The following is an 18,648-nucleotide window of genomic DNA, read 5'->3' as shown; positions in this document are numbered from 1 at the left end:
TCCCCTGTTCAAAAATATTACAAATTTCAAGATGGTGACAGTGGAGCATTAGACTGAGCTCTAGGACCTTCAGAGTACAGGCTGCTTGTGAGCACAGGCTGTTGTGCACTGCCCAGGTCCCCTGATCTCCTCTAATTAAAACCAGTGCCCCTCCCAGCAGCCTCACCTCACTGATATTCATAGCATTCAGCTTGGCCAGCAGGACTTCAGGGAGGTCGGCTGTCTGAGTGTAATGATGCTTTATATTTTCTCCTTGTTCCCTGTATAACCTCTGTGGATGAAAAAAGGTTTTGTATTAGACCCAGGAGGCTCCTCCATGTAGCCATCAGCCAAGTCACACTCCAGGAGACAAGGGTGGGGTGGCTCCCACCTCCCCGTAGAGACAGGATCCTGAGCACCTCTACCTAGATCTCACAGCCAGCACAGTGACATGTACTTCATTCCCTCCGGAGTCCTATTCCCAGCTCAGAACATGACAGGCTGAAACTTGCCTCTCAGCAAATATTCCACTTGTAGCATCTGCTGACATGGGTGTCAGATAGGAAAACGAGGTCTAGTTAACACCTAGTAATTTTATTATTAACTGTAAACCCTGAGAGGGCATCGAAATTCAGAGGCATGAGAGATGGCTCTTCCACCGGTGAGGTTTGCCCCGGATCTACTTCAATCCCTGTTGCCTTCCCCCATCTCGAGAATTCTTGTGCTAATCAATGTCTACTCGGTGGGTCTGGGGTGCTAGTCACCCGGAACTCTGATCTGGGTTCATGACATCCTCATAGTGATGACACACGAAGTTGGCATCGGCCACCGGAGAAAGTTTCTAAACCGGGCTTTTCCATCCTAAATCTTATTAGTGTGTCCAAGTTTCTGCGTATCACAGCAGTGCCCCCTAGAGTTGGTTAGGGTAAGGAAGAAGCAGGTGTTTTCCTTCCTAGGAAAGTTCTTGGTTTGACCATCTGTGTTTCTCAGAATTCAATTTGCTTCTGATGGGCCACTCATCAAGAAATTATAAATCCCGAAACCCGTAAGTGTGCAAATCATCCCATAACTATTCTGACAGGCACTCGGGACATTTCCAAACGCCTGTTGAATCAGGCACAACTAGAATAATTTATTCAATCAGGAAACAAGAGAGATAATTTTGAACCCCACCTCCACCCCCCGCCCCAGTCAAGATTTGGAAATTTTCTTCATGGCAAGTTGAATGGTTTGAAGATATTTATAAGGCGTGACTGCCCTGTACAAAGACCTGTGGGCCTCTCTCAGTAGAATCAGCCAAACGGGGTTAATCCATGTCCTAACGTGAGTTTTTATGGGATCTCATCGTTCAATTTAGTCTCCAACGCACGCTGTGCCGTGAGGGCAAAAGGCCAGATCTCAGTTTCATATTATAAAGGGAATATGGAAAATGACTTCAAAGTTAGTCTAATGTACACAAGACCCAAATCATTTTCAAAGTCTTCGGGGGGAATTCAGAGAGCAAGAATTCCTGCCCTTGGGTCCCAAGGAGCCCTGGCAGGGCTGAGTCTTCCAATTACCAAGAATTTTTGCCCTAAAACTTCCAATTCTGAAAACAACACTTTAAAACAAAAAGGAGGGGGAGGACCCACCACGGACAAATCTTGAAGACATGCAAATGGGAAGACATGAGAGCATGGGGGCGGCGGGGTGGCGGAGCCCCACTTGGCATCGGAAGAGCACTAACACCCCATTTGCATCCTAATGAGGAAGCACCCCCGCTAAGGTGTGCCTCGGCAAAAGGACGAGAAGTTCCTTCATCCTTAGAACAACAGAAGGAGCAAGGCAAGAACCCCTCAGCTTCAATCGCAGTGTTGAAAGAAGAGCCCACTCTTAGAGTCATAATGTATATATATTATCACTTACATCCACTGCTTGGGTATAACTAATTCTGGCCTGGACCATCTCCGGAGTGTCTTTAATACTGGTAAACTTCAAAGCATCTGGATGCTGACGGTACTTCTTCTGTTGAGCAGAAAAAGATCAAAGCTGTGAATTTTGTGCTGCTCTTTCATGCCATTTGAAAGGGAAAATCATAGGTTGCTTGAGATTAGAGTGAATTTGTGAACATAATTATTATTCGGCTTCCTCCATCTTTATATCCTGGGTGCCTTCAGGTTAATATTTGTTTCAATTTAAGAATAACCTCATGTCAATTAACATTAAAGTATTTCTACCTGGTGCAAAGAAAACATCGCAAAATTAGGTTATACCAGTAAAATACTGGGGGATGCACACTTAGGAAAGGATTCTTTTTATAGGCTTCAAATACTGTGTCAGAGTTGTTTACATATCTTAGTTTGGGTCTCCCAAGCAAGAAGGAAGTTACATTTATCAACTAAGCTTCCTGTTTTCCTTCCCCTAAAGGACGTGGCAGAGATTATCACGGTCAAAAGCCCTGCATTTAACAGTCAGTGATATAACTATTCAGTCACTTTGGAACCCGGTTTAGTTAACATAAGCAAGAATTCTTTAAAATGTCACAATAACTAGAAGAAGAGTGCTATTATTGAAAGGAGAGATCATACATTTTGAAAGTGGGAAAAAAAAAGAATTACAAAGAATTCAAATGTTGGCAAAGAACTAGATACCAATTCTGATTCTAAAAGTCATGCTTAAATTAATTCCTGTTTTTTTTTTAATCCAAATACATTTCCAGGGGACTAGAACAGTTGCTATCTTAATGGAATTACGAAGCGTATCTTTCCTCAAATCGAATTATTATTTTATAAACACTTCCTCATTTATCAGGTTCAATTTTTGTATGTTGCATTGCTTAAAGAAGACACAGTTCAAAATGCAGCCATCTCTGTTCTGTCCCCTGTTTTTATAAATAAAGTTTTATTGGAACACAGCCGTGTTCATTCATTTACGTGGTAACCTACAGTTGTTTTCATGCTGCAGTGGCAAAGTTGAGGAGCTGCAATAGAAATGTGTGGCCCACAAAGCTGCAACAGAAACCCGATATTTACTGTCTGGTCCTTGACAAAAAAAAAAAAAAAAAAAGATTTGCTGGCTCCTGCTTTAAGTGACAGGCATGTATGCATTTGTGTCTCTTTCAACAGTGTGTTACGGCATTCTGTCTGAAAATTAAGAGGTCAGCCAATTTGATGCTAAGCTGGAAATGTGCCAAACTGAAGTGAGATGATTGGGGAAAGTTGCTGAAAGATTTTCTTGCCTTACTGAAGTTGGAGAACTGGTGTGAAGCATAGAAGATAAGCAAATTTGCTGAGGAGGTTTGTAAAATGAGGTGGAAAATTAAGCCCACCATGGGATAAATAGTTCTAGAAAGATCCCTTGAATGCCAAACTTAGATGAAGGAATCATCTTGAAGTCTAAATTGTGTGTATAATTTATTTTTCACATCCTTTTATGGGTGGGCCCAAAGAGAGTTTAGGATCATGAGTCCTCAAACCTAGATGTTTGCCCCTGCAAGTTTCTCAAAATCATCCTTTTAAAAGGACCTTTTCCTCAATCAGACTGAACTACATAAGGCAAAGCCACTGAGCCCCCAGGAACTTCTGAGCCTTGTGTGTTAACTAAGATTCCTAAAAGTTAAGCCAGTCAGAGTGATCCCACTTTTGGAAAGAGCTATGTGACATGTCAGGTTAACTATTCTGTGAGAACACATCAACACTGGGCAAGTGTGTTGGAAAAACCAACTTAGGTGTTTCTTCTGTTTTATCCACGCATTCAGTAAGTAAATCTTCTCACAACAGTGTCCCAGGAGGTTTATAACTAAGGCTACAATCTTCTGGGGCTACAGCCTGGTGATTTCCCAGAAAAGTCTAGAAAGACCAGGTTACTCTGAAGGCAACTAAAAAAATTCTCACTTGCCTTCTGAGCAGATATGTATGAACAGAGGGGGATGTGAGTTGTTGGAGGATGCGCAGCCTCTGTGTGAGCATGAGGCAAGGACAGCTCCCTGGTTATCTAGACCAGTGGCTCTCCACCTTTTGGCAGGATCTGGAGACATTTTTAGTTGTCACAACTGGAGGAGGGTGCTACTGGCATCTAGAAGGTAGAGGTCAGGGGTGCTGTCAAACATCCCTCAAGACTCAAGACAGCAGCCCCTCCATCCAAGAGTTTTCAAAATGTCAATAGTTCTGAGATTGAGGAACTCTGATCTAGTCTTTCAATGACCCGTTTAATGAAACTCTCCTAAAATGTGAGCAGAATGCTCTTTTTAACACACCGTGATGCCTTAGGGTCCAGCTAGGGTGGCTGCAAGCAGACAGGAGTGAGATTTAAATAGAAGTGAGACACCCTCAACAGGAGAGGCCCGAGCAAGTGAGACACCCTCAACAGGAGAGGCCCGAGCCACGTGTCCCGCACCACGTGAATATTCAAAAACTGTTTACACTGTGGCAGAAAGAGAGAGGGAGAAAATGTGCATAAAGTCACAAAAGAGCTTTCTGGGTGCAATAAATGTATCTTTTCATCATCTCTCCCTTGTTGCTTCATTAAAAAGGTAAGTTGGTGGGTAGCAATTGAGCTCTTTTGGATTGTCATTACTATTCATAATATCATTTGTCACCCACTTTGTTTTTGCCAGGGCTCTATGGGCCCCTACTGGTGTGTGTTTGGTATGCAGTCTCCCTCTAATTACCAGCCCTAGTCTGGGTTTCCAGGCCTTTCATGTAGCTTTGCCTTTTTCCTTTGCCTTTTGAGTGGAAATTATTTTAATTTTATACAGAAATGCCACACGCCTAGTGCAGCCAGGCCTGTTGCACGCTGTCAGGAAATCTCACCTCGCTAATGAGTTCTCCTGCCTTCTTCGCCTGCTCCACATTTAATGACCCGGTGGCGACCCAGCCCGTGCCTTTCATCCACTTCACATCTGCCCTGTATTGGTTCTGACAAAGGAGAGAGAGAGAAAAAAAAAGGCAGGCCATTGTTGGTGCGCAGACATTTAAAGCGCTATTAACGGCGCCCAGATGTCGCCTTGGTGCCAGCTGAGTCAAATTAGATGCCACTTTTGTCTTATCCGTTCCTGTACAGTCACAGGTAGAGCTCCAAAATGTCAATTAATTTCCCCTGTAATTGGAGCGTCCCGCTGCCGGAGGCGTGAGGCCCCGCCCAGCAGCACCCGGGCTGGAGCGGGCTGGGCCCATCCACCTGGTCCCTCATTAGGGACGCGCGTCTACCTCGGCAAGAGGAGCGTCCTCATTGTCTGCTTCCCCCGTTTTCTTGTTTAAAATGACAAGCAGGGGAGAAGAAAATGAGAATTCACAACAGAACCCAGGTGGGGAGCTATTTGAGGGAATTTCACAAGACAGCCGAGGCTTCCCACCGAGAGCCCGATTCCTCCCCATGCACCTCCTAGGTGCTGGGCAGGGAGGGGGTGGGGGATGTCTCCTTTCTTTACTTGCCCTTGAAGGAGTCGTTTTCATGGAAAGCCATTTAAATGGACGCTTCTCGGAAACTAACGTATCACCCATCTATCGGCAAACAGCTCGATCAGGAAGGATGGGTCTACACTGCCCTCCCGACCCCACCCACCGTGTGGAACAGCCTGGCCGCAGCTGACCCGCCTTTGCCTTTGCAGCTCACCCACTTTCTTGTACAAGCGTCAACTGAAGGCAGAGGGGGAAACTGAGCCAGGTGGGGCATACAGGGAGAAAGGGGAGAGGGCGCTCAGGTGAGCGTGCTGCTCCTTCTGAAAGGGGACTGCCAAGGTTGGAAGGAGGACGGGAGATGCTCTCCCAGAACAGGCCACAGTTCAGAATGTCACAAATACACACACACACACACACACACACACACCCGCCACCCCTGCAGTAAAAGGAAACGGGGAACACGTAGATGGAACAAATTCCAAGGAGAAGAAAGTCAGTTTGTGATTTTCTGGGTGGTGGTAGAGAGTCTGAAGTGGGCAGAGTTTGAATAAAATTTGAACTGCCCGGAACACTAAGATGCATCCACCCTGGGATCCAGAAACAGGTATCTCGATGTGTAAAATATTGTGTGGGGGCGGTGGGGGCTCGGGCAAACCGTCGCGGGGATGCTAGCACACATGCACACGTGCACACACGGAGCTTACATCACTCTGTAAACCGTATGCCTTCTTGGCCCATTCCACCTTCATGTCGGTGGGCAAAGCGGTGAACTGATGAGATGCCGTCTTGTAGCCTATGTCTGTGGCTAAATGCTGAGCCTTGCGGGCATGCACAAGGTGGATCATGTCCAGGGAGACGTGGCACTGGGATCTGGTGTCCTCGAACCCCTTCTTGTACTCGAGTTCACTCTGCAGCTTGGACATTTGCAGCGAGTGGCTCATTTGTGAATCCCCCTGGGCATCCTTCGCTCCAATGAGCTTACCTCGGGACCTCTCGTAATCTTCCTTGTACTTCACCTAAACCGGAGGAAGAGGGCAGGGTACATTCGCATCTCCTAAAGGCATCGTTCACTTTCCAACCAAAGGCAGGAAAGTTCAAACAAAGCCATAGGACAGAATGTTACTAGAATGACTGTCATCAAGAGTTTACCTCCTATCATCAAACAGTGAAATAAAACCTTACTCCTTATTTCCCTTTTCACCTCAGCTGCCAGTCAGCTTAGAGCTAAACTGAATGCTCAGCTATGCAACTATCTTTTTTTTTATTTTTTTTATTTTTATTTATTTATGATAGTCACACAGAGAGAGGCAGAGACACAGGCAGAGGGAGAAGCAGGCTCCATGCACCGGGAGCCCGACGTGGGATTCAATCCCGTGTCTCCAGGATCGCGCCCTGGGCCAAAGGCAGGCACTAAACTGCTGCGCCACCCAGGGATCCCATTTTCCCAAGTTCTTGGTGACATTCCGTCTCTTGTCTGTATCACTCAACCTCATTTTTTTTCTGGATTTATTTTTAAGTGGCCCATTGCTTTCATGAAAGCCATATAAATGCCTTCCTGGGAACAGTGAAGACCTCATAAGCAAAAAGTAGTCACGAAACAAAAGAGACGCAGGATGGCCAAAATACAATTGCTGTTTGAGAAAGGGGCTCAAACCATCAGTATGTAGGAGTATGGAAAGCACAAGGGAGCGTACTGGCTTGGAAAAAGACGTGAGGCCGAGAGGAATGGGGATAAGAAGAAAAAAATAAATACAGAAATGCTTTAAAAACTGTAACAGGACACCAGCATGTGGCATCTTTTTCAACATCATCAGGAGACCCGGGCTCTCCTCTCCGCTGTGCCAACTGACAACACCTGGCACCAGGTATGGAACACTTACTATGAGGCAGACATGACACAAACCAGGCCCCTCAAAGTGTGTCTGCTGACCAGTGCTGACCAGTGCTGGTTTGTGAGCTCTTACCAGATGAGGAGATAAGGAGCTTATGTCAGAAGGTACATCAAGTGCATCACCAAGCCACTGTTTAGTTCAGCTGACATCTCCATATATTTATAGAAAGAAATATATTTGTGTGTGTGCATATATTGTGGAAGCCAGACTGTCTTGGTGGAGTGAGTGGACTTGGCCCAACGTTCCGGCCTACGCTTTCTATCTCACATCACACTCCCAACAGCTGGCACTGGACTGCAGAAGCTTGCTACTCGTCAATTCGTTTCATTTCCTCCTAATCGCTTTGCAACCGCCAAATTACCAATGACTTAATAGAGATTGTGAAAGGTTACACAAGCTTCCCAGAGCCACAATGCTAATAGGGGACGGAGTGAGGATTTTATCCAAGGCCCATCTGATACCAGAGCCTTGTACTCTTAGTCACGGACAGGTCACAGCATCTTTAGTCCTGGAATGTCTCTGGGCATCAGTTTGTCTGTCAAATCAGCCATTTAGATTATTAGTCATGCTACTACTAGTAGTAAAGCTTCCTCACCTACCGAAAGCCAACGTGTGGCAAGCAGCGTGCTCGGCACTCACGTGGCTATCTCATTGCAAAGTGGCCATCTGTCTCCCCACTTCACAGATTGGACGCTGAGGCTCAGAGAGACCAAGGACCTGCACAGATCCTTTCTGACTCTCCCAGATGGATAAGGGCAGGATTCGTGGCCATGCTGTACAAGTTGAACACTGACTCACCTCGCTCGCCAGGTCCCTGTTGGCTTTGGCTGCCAGGAAGCCCAAGGAGTCCAGACGCAGCTCAAAACCTTTTGCCTTCTGGTTTTCCCAGCTGCTCTTATACAGTTTCTGAGGAGATGTAGGAGAGAAGAGATCACCCTCCTGTGGGAGAGCTTCCCTAGCTTCTATGATGCTCTCTCGTGGAGGCAAACACTCATTGTGTCCCTCCACAGCAACCTGGTAACCTGAATACCACCAGACCTCACTTTTCCTGCCTCGGGGCCTCAGGAAACACAGGGCTTCAGCCAAAAGAAGCAGAATTCGAACTCCAGAGACCGTGAAAAATACTAGGAGTCTTCATGGAGGTCTCAAACATGCCAGTGGTTGAATAACAGCGCAAAACGCACAGCAGATGTCTGAAAGGTCTGTTCCCCACGTCTGCCCACACACCCAGCCTAGCCCAGCTGCTACTGCATTTAAAGCTACTACATTCCTTGGTCCTCCACCCTCAGCCTCGAGACCACCTGGGTCTGTCTGTTCCTGTCCTGCCCCCACCTGCAGATTTCAAGTTCCTTCTGCGAGTCTCCCTTTCTTTCTCTGTATGTGAATCAATTTAGCCTCTGTTGCTCCTTACAGTTCTTCCCTCTACCTATTACTCAGACCAGGACTCCAAAGACCTGGGAGCTGAGTGGGAGAGCTAAGGAAGGTCCCCCCCTGGAAAAGAGGGAAGAGGAAGTTGAGACCCTGCATGTTTTTGTGCCTAAGAGAGTAACAGCTACATTGCACACACTCCTTCCAGTGCTTTCTGTAGATGAGCTCATTGAAGCCTGGTGACAACCCAGTGAGACAGGGACTAGTAGTGTTCCCCTGATTTTACCAATGGGGCAACTGAGCAAAGAATCTGTCCAAGGTCATACATCTAGTAAGTGGTAGACCCAAGAATCAAATCCAAGCAGTTTGGAATGAATACATTGATGTCTCACTTCCTCCTATCAATACTCTAATGCTGTTCTAACTGCCTCCCTAGAATAACCAATGCCTTCTACCCTGTTATATAGTCAGTGGTTCAAGTGTCTCACCAGCTTGTTACTATGAAAGGTGATCCTTCCCTCCCCCTAAAACACTAGCCAGGAACAAGTTCTGCTGGATGAGCTATTTACAATGACCAGATGCATGGACCCTCAGTTGACACACCAATATGGTGGGTGGGTTTTGTTGCCCAGGCGCCTACATGAGGAAGCAGAGCCTACAGCTTCCCACTCCCTCTTGCCGTACCTCACTGAGATTGGCGGCATTGACTCGGGCCTGTAAGAAGAGAGGTTCATCTTTGCTGATGCTGTACTGATGGACAGACTGCTCATTTCCTGCCTTGTAGGCCACCTGTTGGGAAAGAGCACTGGGTCAGGAGCAGGTGGCAGGATGGGGTGGGTGGCATCACTGATGTGTCTTCAGATCTGCTTGGCATTTCTGTGGCTTGCACAGGAAGTCCATTACAAAACTACCCAGACCAGACATTGGCCAGCAGAACACAGTAAAGGAGGCTTACAGCGGGAGGGTTGAAGGCAGAAGGAGAGGCAGTGAGGAGCTGAGAGAAGAATGTGGCCAGGGGACTGACCTGAGAACACCTCCCAGGTCTCTGTCTTCACAATTCTCCCTCAAGAAGGCATCAACCTTCCCAAGCTGCTCCATCTACGCTATCCTCGGCCCCAGGAAATAACCCTGAGCAGGCTCAGATGAGCACAGACTCCCCAAATGAGAAAAATAAGAAGCAGCTCCACCTCCCGCACCCCCATCATCAATCCCAATGTATTCACAGGTACTGACAACCTGGAAAGTGAGCCATGACCCAAAAGACAGCATCAGTGAACATCTGCTTTGCGGAAATCTTACCACTCTGCTCTCTCTCCCCTTCCCTCTCACCCCCCAAACAGTGGCTATCTGCTGACTCTGAGCTCTGTTGATGGCACCGTTTCTGGCAAGGTACCCAGACCTTTAGGAAAGAAGGCCAGGAAGATCCAACTCTAGCACCTGCTCGGTACAGATGTGTCAAGAGTGCTGAACGCTGATGTGTAAATAAAGTACGTGCTGTTTCATTGTCGTGCCACTCAAATTTGCGCCTAAGTCACCCTTCTCAAAAATAATTCTCTACTGGCTGCATAATTATGGAGTCTTTGATGAAGAGATAGGAGAGGGGGAAAAAAGAAGGGAGTGGGCAATCCAGAAAGCCGAAGAGAATGTATCTGTCCATCACAACCAGTAGAGAAGGGATGTGAAGGAGGCAGGGAAAGAGGGGGTCCAGTTCCCACAGACAGCCTGGAGGCCCTGGGGAAAGCCAGCGGGCTGGAAAGCTCCCTGGTTCCTGGATCGTGCCTGGGCAGCATCTGCTGTTGTCCCGGGATGCCCAGCCCATGACACAGCAGCATGATGGGGAAAGGGCCATTCAGGACTCACCCCGCTCTGCAGCTCCTGGCTCTTCTTGGCGTGCTCCATCTGGGAGCTGTCGGTCACACTGGTGAACTTCAGCTCATCCACCCTCTGCCTGTAGTTTTTCTGTTTCCAAAGAAAAGGAACACTGTGGCATTAGGATTTGGCTGTCCCCACTGCCACACTGGTGCTTATATCCACACGCACGCTTTAGCCACTCAACCATCCTCTGGGGGGGAGTGCTCCAGTGGGGTCTGCAGCGTAGTAGGGCCCACACAGACCTGAGACCACCTGCTCTGGTGAGCTTCTCTTAGCTGCTGCCCCTGAATGAGGATCTGAATCTCTCCCCTCCCCAAATCCTATATGTCGCCTTGTGCCCTGGGATGTAACCATTTTACAAATCGACATCTGGCACAGGGAAGAGAGGTGGAGGGGACTTGGGCTTTACAACCAGGAAGACTGAGGCCAAATCTCGCTTCTGCCTCTTTCCAGTTTCATGACCCTGGGTGCATCACTTAATCATCTGAGCCACTCTGGCCACAATGGTGGCAAAAAAATAGCAGCTGTCCCACTGTGGAGTAGAGCAGAGCCTCTCGTGCTCTGCTTCACATGAGCAGCATCCTTGGACACAGTGAGTGTTCCCATTAGCCATCACCATCGTGCATGGTGCTGTCATGATCATCCAAGGAGCCTCAATGCTCTAAGGAGAGGAGATGCCAGGAGTCAGGGACAGGAGGAGGCTGGCCGTCAGGTGGGATTCACCTTCACAGTTTCTTAATGTTCCAGATCACTGAGGTCTTGCCCTCCTGGTGTCCCCATCTCACAGCCACCAAGGAACTGGCCAAATTTCAAATGTGCTAATTCTGTCTCCCCACAGGGACTTCTCGTCCTTCCCGGAGGCTAGCTCCTCTGGCTTTTCCATTGGAGGTGCCAAAGCTGATGGGAAAGGCGCCAGCTGAGGATGGCTGACTGAAGCGAAAGCTTCCTGTGGTGGGGAGAGCAGAGAGGACCAAAACCCCAGGGCCGTCAGCAAGAGGGTCACGGATACCAAGTGAACCCAAAATAGAGTTTGGAATATTGAAGCATCCAAATTTCCTCCTTCAGGAAAAAAAAAAAAAATCCTAGGGAAAATATTCCAAGGAGATTTGTAATCTTCCTCTCTAGATCCAGTAGGTGGGATGGGAAAACTCCTTTGCCACATAATTGAAGGAAGTCACATTACCCTCCCATGGTTGGAAATTCCCAATCATTCCAGACCCTGCATTGGTCAAGCCATAAGAACTCAGTGAGGAGCCAAGAATCCAGCGTGTACAGACACCATAGAAATATAAAACAGGATGCTATCTTCCTGGCCCCTGAGGAGCTTAAAGATTCGTGGGCACAAGATGTCAGATGGGGATGGGAATTCCTAAGGATGAGGGTCAGCTGATTGCATCTCCTCTCCAAACCTTTATCCAAGACAAGTGGGGCTTGGTTGCTCCACCTGGAGTTTAGCAGGCCTGAAAAGAAGCTCTGTCATAGGAACCCTAAAACATTATTTGCTTTTCTCTACCTTCTTTGTGTCTATATTCTAACCTTCAGTGTGGAGAAAAGGATGGACAATGGAAAAATAAGAATAATTTACAAAATGTGCTTTGGAGATGCAATACCACGTCACGGTCAGGAGCAAGGGCATTGGCCTGCACACAATGGGGACAGATCCCAGCTCTGCTACCCACTCAAAATGGGACTCTTGGTCTCTCTTTCCTCATTGAAATGAGGATATGAATAGGGTAGTAATAGTGTCTACTCATATAGGGCATTGTAAGCCCGACACGTATGTGAGCCCTACATACGTAAATGTACTTAGTACAGTCAATCAAGGACAGCAACAATTGTGCAATTATTGTCAGCCTATAAATGTCAGCTAGATTATCACTATTAGTACCATTTGCAAGAGATATGCCGACTCAGCCCTCCTGGTCCTGAAACAAGAATTCCCCTTGAAGATCCCAAACAGAGTTCCTGAAATAGTCACACTTCCAAATGAAATGCCCTTCAAAAGTCCTCGTCTGCCTGCTGCCAAAGCCAGCTTCGCATGGCGTAAGGAGAAGCACAAGCTTAGAGCCACAGGGACTCTCTCACATTCTCTGTTTTACCCGAGAGGAAAGAGGATCAGAAAGCTCAAGTGTCTCGTCTGAAGTCTACTGCGAATTTAAGGTGTAGGTGTTGTGAGACTGCTGACCTCTGAGCATCAGGCTCTCGGATTCGGGAGCGTGGCAAACACATTTTCCCACAGGCTCAGGGACTGTGTCTGACCACCCGTCTAAATTATTCTTTGGATGCCACTGCTACTCTGCGTAAACCGGTAGGCTCTCACAGACAACCTGCCTGGGATGTGTAAGGGTGTGAAAGACTAATCAGTATGCACAACAGGTGCAAGATGAAGTACTCCTTGAAGTCAGGCTCAAAACAAGTGTGGGGCTTGGGGAGGCGTTATCCGAGGAAAAGATGGCTCTCGGGGGCTCATGGGCTGAGAACCACTAGAAGCCTGGGCCCAAGCTCAGCTTACCTCGCTGGCCAGCTGGCCAGCCTTCTTGGCCTGTTCCAAATTGAGACTCCCCTCCGTCAGCCACCCGACTCCTTTCATCCATGCTAGGTCGGCCTTGTACTGCAGCTGCAAGGGAAAACCCAAGCCGTAATCGGACCCAGGGATGCAGACGGGGCAAAGGTCATGGGTCACCCTTGCTCTTGCATTTGTTTTTCTGAAAGAACTGCCCACCTGCCCCGTTAAAATCAGGGGGGACTCTACTTGGGGGTGAAGACACTGGGCCCAGCTGGTAACCAGCAGAGCATGTTCTGGCTTAGTGCTAAAACACCACCACCTTACCACAAAGAGGGTTTTTCAGACTTTTTGACCAAAAATCTTATCTACCAACCTGCTAAATTTCCAAGATTCACTCATCATCTTCAAAACTTGCTTCCCCTTTGCTCATCGCCATTACCAGCACATCTTGACTCCTGCAATAGCTCGGAGTCCCAGTCCTCCAACGTCTAGCCTTCATTGTTTTGACTGTATCTGTAGCTCTACCTCCCTACCTGTCCTCCATCCTCCCTGGGCCTGGCACCTCTCAGCAATTCTTCCTAGCCCTCCAAGTTATGTAATAGACTTATGCACAGGTTCCAAATCACCCTCAAAATGTCACCGTACCCAACTGCAAGAGGTGCATGGGGAGAACCAGCAATGGGTGGGGGCTCACCTCACTCTGGAGCCCATAGGCTTTCTTGGCCCACTGAGTCTTCATATCTTCAGGCAGTACAGTGTATTCATGCAGCTTTTTCCTGTAGTCCAGGTCACTGGCCAGAGCTTGGGCCTTCTTAGCATGCTTGATGTGCACCATATCCATGGGTAGGTGAAAGTGGGTCTTACTCTCTTCAAAGCCTTTCTTGTATTCAACCTTGAATGTATCAACAAGGCCCATTACTTGAAGTCTGACTTTACTTTAATCACTTTAGAAGTGATTTAAAGCACAGGAAAGAAACCCAGGATTTCATGAGGAATTGGCAATGCCATTCATCTGTCAGGTATGACCCAATTTCCGGCTCTGTAAGGTAGCAGTGCTAGGGAGCTCCAGTTTCACACTACTTTGTCTCTAGGAGAAATGCCTCTCACCAATATTAAGTCTTTTTATATGGCTGCTTCAGGAGGAGATGCTCTACCCAAGGTTTCTGTAGACAGAATAACAAAGCCTGGTCTCCAGAGTCAGATAAGCCTGAGTTCAAACTTGATCTATACTTTGCCACCTGGACAATCTCTGGAAAGTTACATCACCTCTCTAAGGGCTCATGTTCCTTAGGAGACTATTGTGATAAGCAAGCAAAATAGCTGAAACCTGCTTATTGTGAGGACTGGCATATAGCAAACACTTGATAAATGTTCACAATAAGGATGGCAATGATGATGGTGGTGATGGTGATAGTGGTGACCGTGATGATGGCAGTAATGATGGTGACGGTGGAGATATTGTTAATGGTTGTAGTGATGGTGATGGTGGTGGTGACAGTGGTATTAATTATGATGGTGGTGATAGTGGATATGTGGTGATGGTGGTGGTGATGATGGCGATGGCAGTGATGATTGTGATAGTGGTGGTGATAATAGTGAATATGTGGTGATGGTGGTGGTGATGGTGGTTTGATGGTGGGGAAAAGTAGCATGGGATAGTAGAAGCAGTATGGTGCCAGTAAGTAAGAGTCCTAGGATCTAACTCTCTACCCTTCCATCTTTACCACTGACTACTATATGACTTTGGGCAAGGCACAACCTTTTTTGGCCCCAATTGCTCCAACAATAAAAAAGAAATATCATTTTGTTCTCTGCCTCAACTGAAGCCAAATTTTCAATGTCTCTGTATATTTCATGATTATGCACTTCCTAGAACTTGTTCTGTAGACACCTCCAAAATGGCAACCCAGATGCCAACACTCTTATTCTAGTCAAACCATGGCTGCTAAAGGACTCATCAGGTAATTGGGTCTGGCTGCACCATGGGAGCAGCATACATTGGCCTCCTACCTTGGAGCAGTAATTGTAAAGCTGAAACTCCGTGCTCATGTGTGCTTTTGGCCTGCTCAGCTTTGGCAGGGAAGACCTGATCTGAAACCAAGTCTGTCCCTTGTAGAACTCTCCTTCTTCCCAAAAGATTTTGGAGATTGGTTGGAGTTTAGATGCAAACAAACCGTTGTTTGCTAACCATTTTGAATATCAAGTGTATCCGGCCACAGGCCTCATCCAGGACACTGCCACAACAAACAGGATGCTTAGTGTCTAACTCTTCCCATATAATTAAGCTCCTCTGGGAAGGAACTTGTTATGTGCTGTTCATTTTTACAGCCCCCGTGTCATACACAGGATCTCACCCAGAGTAGTTACTTGGTAAACATCTATGGAATAAATACATGTGGCCAGACAACTTTGTATCTTGAGCCATAGATGCCAGTCACCTTTCAGGCCCACGCTCCTCATCTACTTTAAAAAAACAAAAATCCAAAAAAAGTACAGGGGCTGTTGGGTGGCTCAGTTGGTTAAGTGTGTGCCTTCAATGCAGGTCATGATCTCCAGGTTCTGGAATAGAGCTCCGCTGAGCAGGGAGCGAGCCTGCTTCTCCCTCTACCTTCCCGCCACCCCCCCCCCCCCCCGCTCATTCTCTCTCTCTCAAATAAATAAATAAAATCTTTTTTTTTTTTTTTTTTAAAGAAAAGAAAAGAAAATTACACTTTGGCTAAATAAAGTGAACAAACTTCTGCAAACTGGAAAGACATTGTAGGTGGAAGTCAGTAAAAAGATAAAGAAGTCCCGGGTGAAGTAGGCCCTAGAATGACTCATAGCACAAGTCTGAGGAAAGGGTTGAGAGACAGGAAAGACGTTACCTCACTGCTCATCTTGGCCACCTGCAGAGAGTGCAGAAGCCTCGAGTCTGTAGTGCCCATGACTTTGCCTTTCGTTTTTTCATACTCTTCTTTATATTTAATCTTGGGAAAAAGAAGAAAGTCTACAGTGAGGGGAAGAAAAACTTTGCCAACTTGGGGGCTCTGGTATTTACTAGGCAATGGAAAGAATTCTTTTTTTTTTTTTTTTGGAAAGGATTCTTAAAACAACCTCCCGGTCTTTCAGGAACCCAGAATAAGATGAAAGTAATGTGATGTTTACAACGTAAGCAGTCATTATTTCTTCCGCAGGACCACTGACATTTTAGGAGAATCATTTCTTATACACCTCTGAGTTAATGAGAGAAAACCTACATTGCTAGCAAGCTCTCCAGAAGCTTTGGCGGCCAGCAAAGACATAGCATCCAGCTTCATCTCAAATCCTTTCCCCTTGGCCTTCTCCCAGCCTTCTTTATACTTAACCTGACAAACAGAAACACAGGTGAACAGGAGTCACAATCCATATTCCTGACCAAAGTTAAAAAGGCATTTTAAAAGAACAACAGGGGTGCCTCGGTGGCCCAATCGGTTAAGCATCCAACTCTTGGCTTTGGAGGTCATGACCTCTGGTTGGTGAGATAGGGCTCTGCACTGGCCACAGAGCCTACTTAGGATTCTCTCTCCCTCTCCCCCTCCCCTCCACACCCCTCGAAACAACAATAACAAAGCTGGTTTCTTCATCTGTTTATAGACCAGAATCTTGGCTATTATTGCCAAAAAGGTAATAGCAATAATGAACACAGTGCATTAATCCCTGAGCTACAAGGCCATACTGGGCCAAAGTGATGGGACAGGACAAAAAGAAGAGCCATGTATCCATCCTCACTATTGTTTCCTAATCATGAGACCTTGGGCCAAGCACATTACCTCTTTCAGCCTTACTTTGCCATTTGCAAAAAAAAAATCAAAAAACAAAAACAACAACAAAAAACCTCCTATTACCTGTCTCAGGGTTGCTGTGGGGATAAATTGGATATAGAAAGTGAGCACAGATCCTAAGCTGGTAGAGGCCTAAGCTATTGATGTTGGCATGGTAACAACACCTACCGGTCACTGACCCTCCCTAAGTGCCTTCTATTCATCAACTGTCAATATTCACATTAGGCCTGTGCAGCTCAGAGTTGTCAATGACCTCACGTAGGTCACACGGTTTAAAAATGGCAGTGCCAGCATCTGACCCAGGGCATTCTGATACCAAAGCCCATGCCACTGTGTCCCTGCCATAAATAGGTCCTCGGGGTTATGAGAACTGAATAATTCCATATGTAAGGTGCCTATCTCAGTGTGGAGCATAAAGCAGGCTGATGGTGATTCCTTTTTTTTTCTCCTGCCCCCATCTAGAGGGAGAAGCCTAACCACAGCCCTCTTGTGGCTCCAGGAAGAACCTAGTGATTAAAATTGATCTTAAAACTTAAATTTTCAGGGGGCCTGGGTGGCTCAGTTGGTTAAGTATCTGCCTTCTGCTCAAGTCATGACCCCAGAGGCCTGGGATCAAGCCCCATGTCATGCTTCCTGCTTGGTGGGGAGTCTGCTTCTCCCTCTTCCCCCGACCCCCACTCTCTCTCACGCTCTCTCAAATAAATACATAAAATCTTAAAAAAAAAAAAAAAAACTTAAATTTTCTCTGCACAGCAAAGTAGCCATGAGAAGCCATCAGGATGATGATGATGATGATGATGGGGTATATGTGTGTGTTTAAGGGCATGCTCTCCACATGTTCATATAATAAGAATTAAATTCCCATAATCAATTTATCGTCAGTGAACAACCACATGCCATAAAATAGCAAAATTCAAAACTATAACATAATAGGTGCCTTTGATGAACGTCTCTCACAAACAAAATAGCTCCTGCTTGTTGCACCTGATGCCCTCATCCTCACATTGGTTATATTAGCTCCACCATGTTCTCACCTCCATTGCTCGCTCACCTCACTAAATAGTTCAGCATTGGTTTTGGCCTTCACCAGCTGAGGTACATCCTGTGGCAAGGTGTAGTTCAACTTATTTTTCTCATAGTCAGCACGATAATTCACCTGTTGGATTTAAAATAAACCCACAGAGTAAATGCAAGGTTTTTAGATAGACAGAAGATGAATTCTGAAGGCAACACTTTCTTTTTCACTTTCCCTGTGGGCTCACAGCTGAGAAGGAATTTCTGGAAAAGTCATTTGACAAGGAAGCCTGCCATTTTATGAATGTTTTAAATTAACTGTTTAAAGAGGTCAAATGAAAAAACAACTCAAAGGCACACTCAGAGTTGTGAGTTTATAAAAGATTTCCCTGTGGTTACTTTACCAACTCTCCTTGAAGCACTTGAAGGTAGAGAACTTAGTTTTGTTTTTTTGTTTTTTGTTTTTTTAACATGCTGCAGTGCTGAACAACTGGCTATATGCAGAATAGATACTCAAAAAGCAATTATCAAATGGCTGCCCACATTGGAAAAAAGCCACCTTAAGTCACACAGAAAAAGAGTCAACCAGACATTATGTGATTCCCAGTGGAAAAATACAGTGTCATCCAGAAAGCATCCTTACCCTGAAATTGAACCTAAACCTGATCAAACCTATAGATCCAACTACTATTTTACAGGACATTTGGAGGCAAGTGGAACACATGAAGCCCACACTGATATGCAGTGTGCAAAGCTCAAACTGTGGAAAACATAACCAGATAAATAATCCAGTTTCTTCAATAAACAACTTGCAAGAAAAGAAAAGAGATAAACAGCAA

The 18,648-nt window shown here is 46.3% G+C and overlaps 1 protein-coding gene and 1 long non-coding RNA gene across 9 annotated transcripts in view; one reads left to right on the top strand and one right to left on the bottom strand.

Moving 5' to 3' along the window:
- Positions 1 to 18,648, bottom strand: part of NRAP (nebulin related anchoring protein) — a 69,931-nt gene that overhangs the window by 25,071 nt on the left and 26,212 nt on the right. For all 8 annotated transcript variants that reach the window (XM_072805251.1, XM_072805256.1, XM_072805252.1 and 5 more), the window contains 12 exons: positions 17,847 to 17,951; positions 16,232 to 16,339; positions 15,860 to 15,961; positions 13,690 to 13,887; positions 13,002 to 13,106; positions 10,478 to 10,576; positions 9,302 to 9,406; positions 8,048 to 8,155; positions 6,062 to 6,373; positions 4,770 to 4,874; positions 1,885 to 1,983; positions 167 to 271 (listed from right to left, as the gene is read on the bottom strand). In XM_072805251.1, the coding sequence (XP_072661352.1) occupies positions 167 to 271; positions 1,885 to 1,983; positions 4,770 to 4,874; positions 6,062 to 6,373; positions 8,048 to 8,155; positions 9,302 to 9,406; positions 10,478 to 10,576; positions 13,002 to 13,106; positions 13,690 to 13,887; positions 15,860 to 15,961; positions 16,232 to 16,339; positions 17,847 to 17,951 (1,551 nt within the window). The remainder of the gene's footprint in view (positions 1 to 166; positions 272 to 1,884; positions 1,984 to 4,769; positions 4,875 to 6,061; positions 6,374 to 8,047; positions 8,156 to 9,301; positions 9,407 to 10,477; positions 10,577 to 13,001; positions 13,107 to 13,689; positions 13,888 to 15,859; positions 15,962 to 16,231; positions 16,340 to 17,846; positions 17,952 to 18,648) is intronic.
- LOC140620850 (uncharacterized) lies at positions 9,562 to 10,119 on the top strand. The gene is made up of 2 exons (XR_012020579.1): positions 9,562 to 9,842; positions 9,958 to 10,119. It is a non-coding gene; the product is annotated as an uncharacterized lncRNA (long non-coding RNA).

Source organism: Canis lupus, chromosome 29 (genome assembly GCF_048164855.1).
Source record: "Canis lupus baileyi chromosome 29, mCanLup2.hap1, whole genome shotgun sequence".
In the NCBI taxonomy this organism is placed as follows: domain Eukaryota; kingdom Metazoa; phylum Chordata; class Mammalia; order Carnivora; family Canidae; genus Canis; species Canis lupus.
Note: the sequence above shows the minus strand (reverse complement) of the source record. Positions and strands in the feature narration are given on the sequence as shown.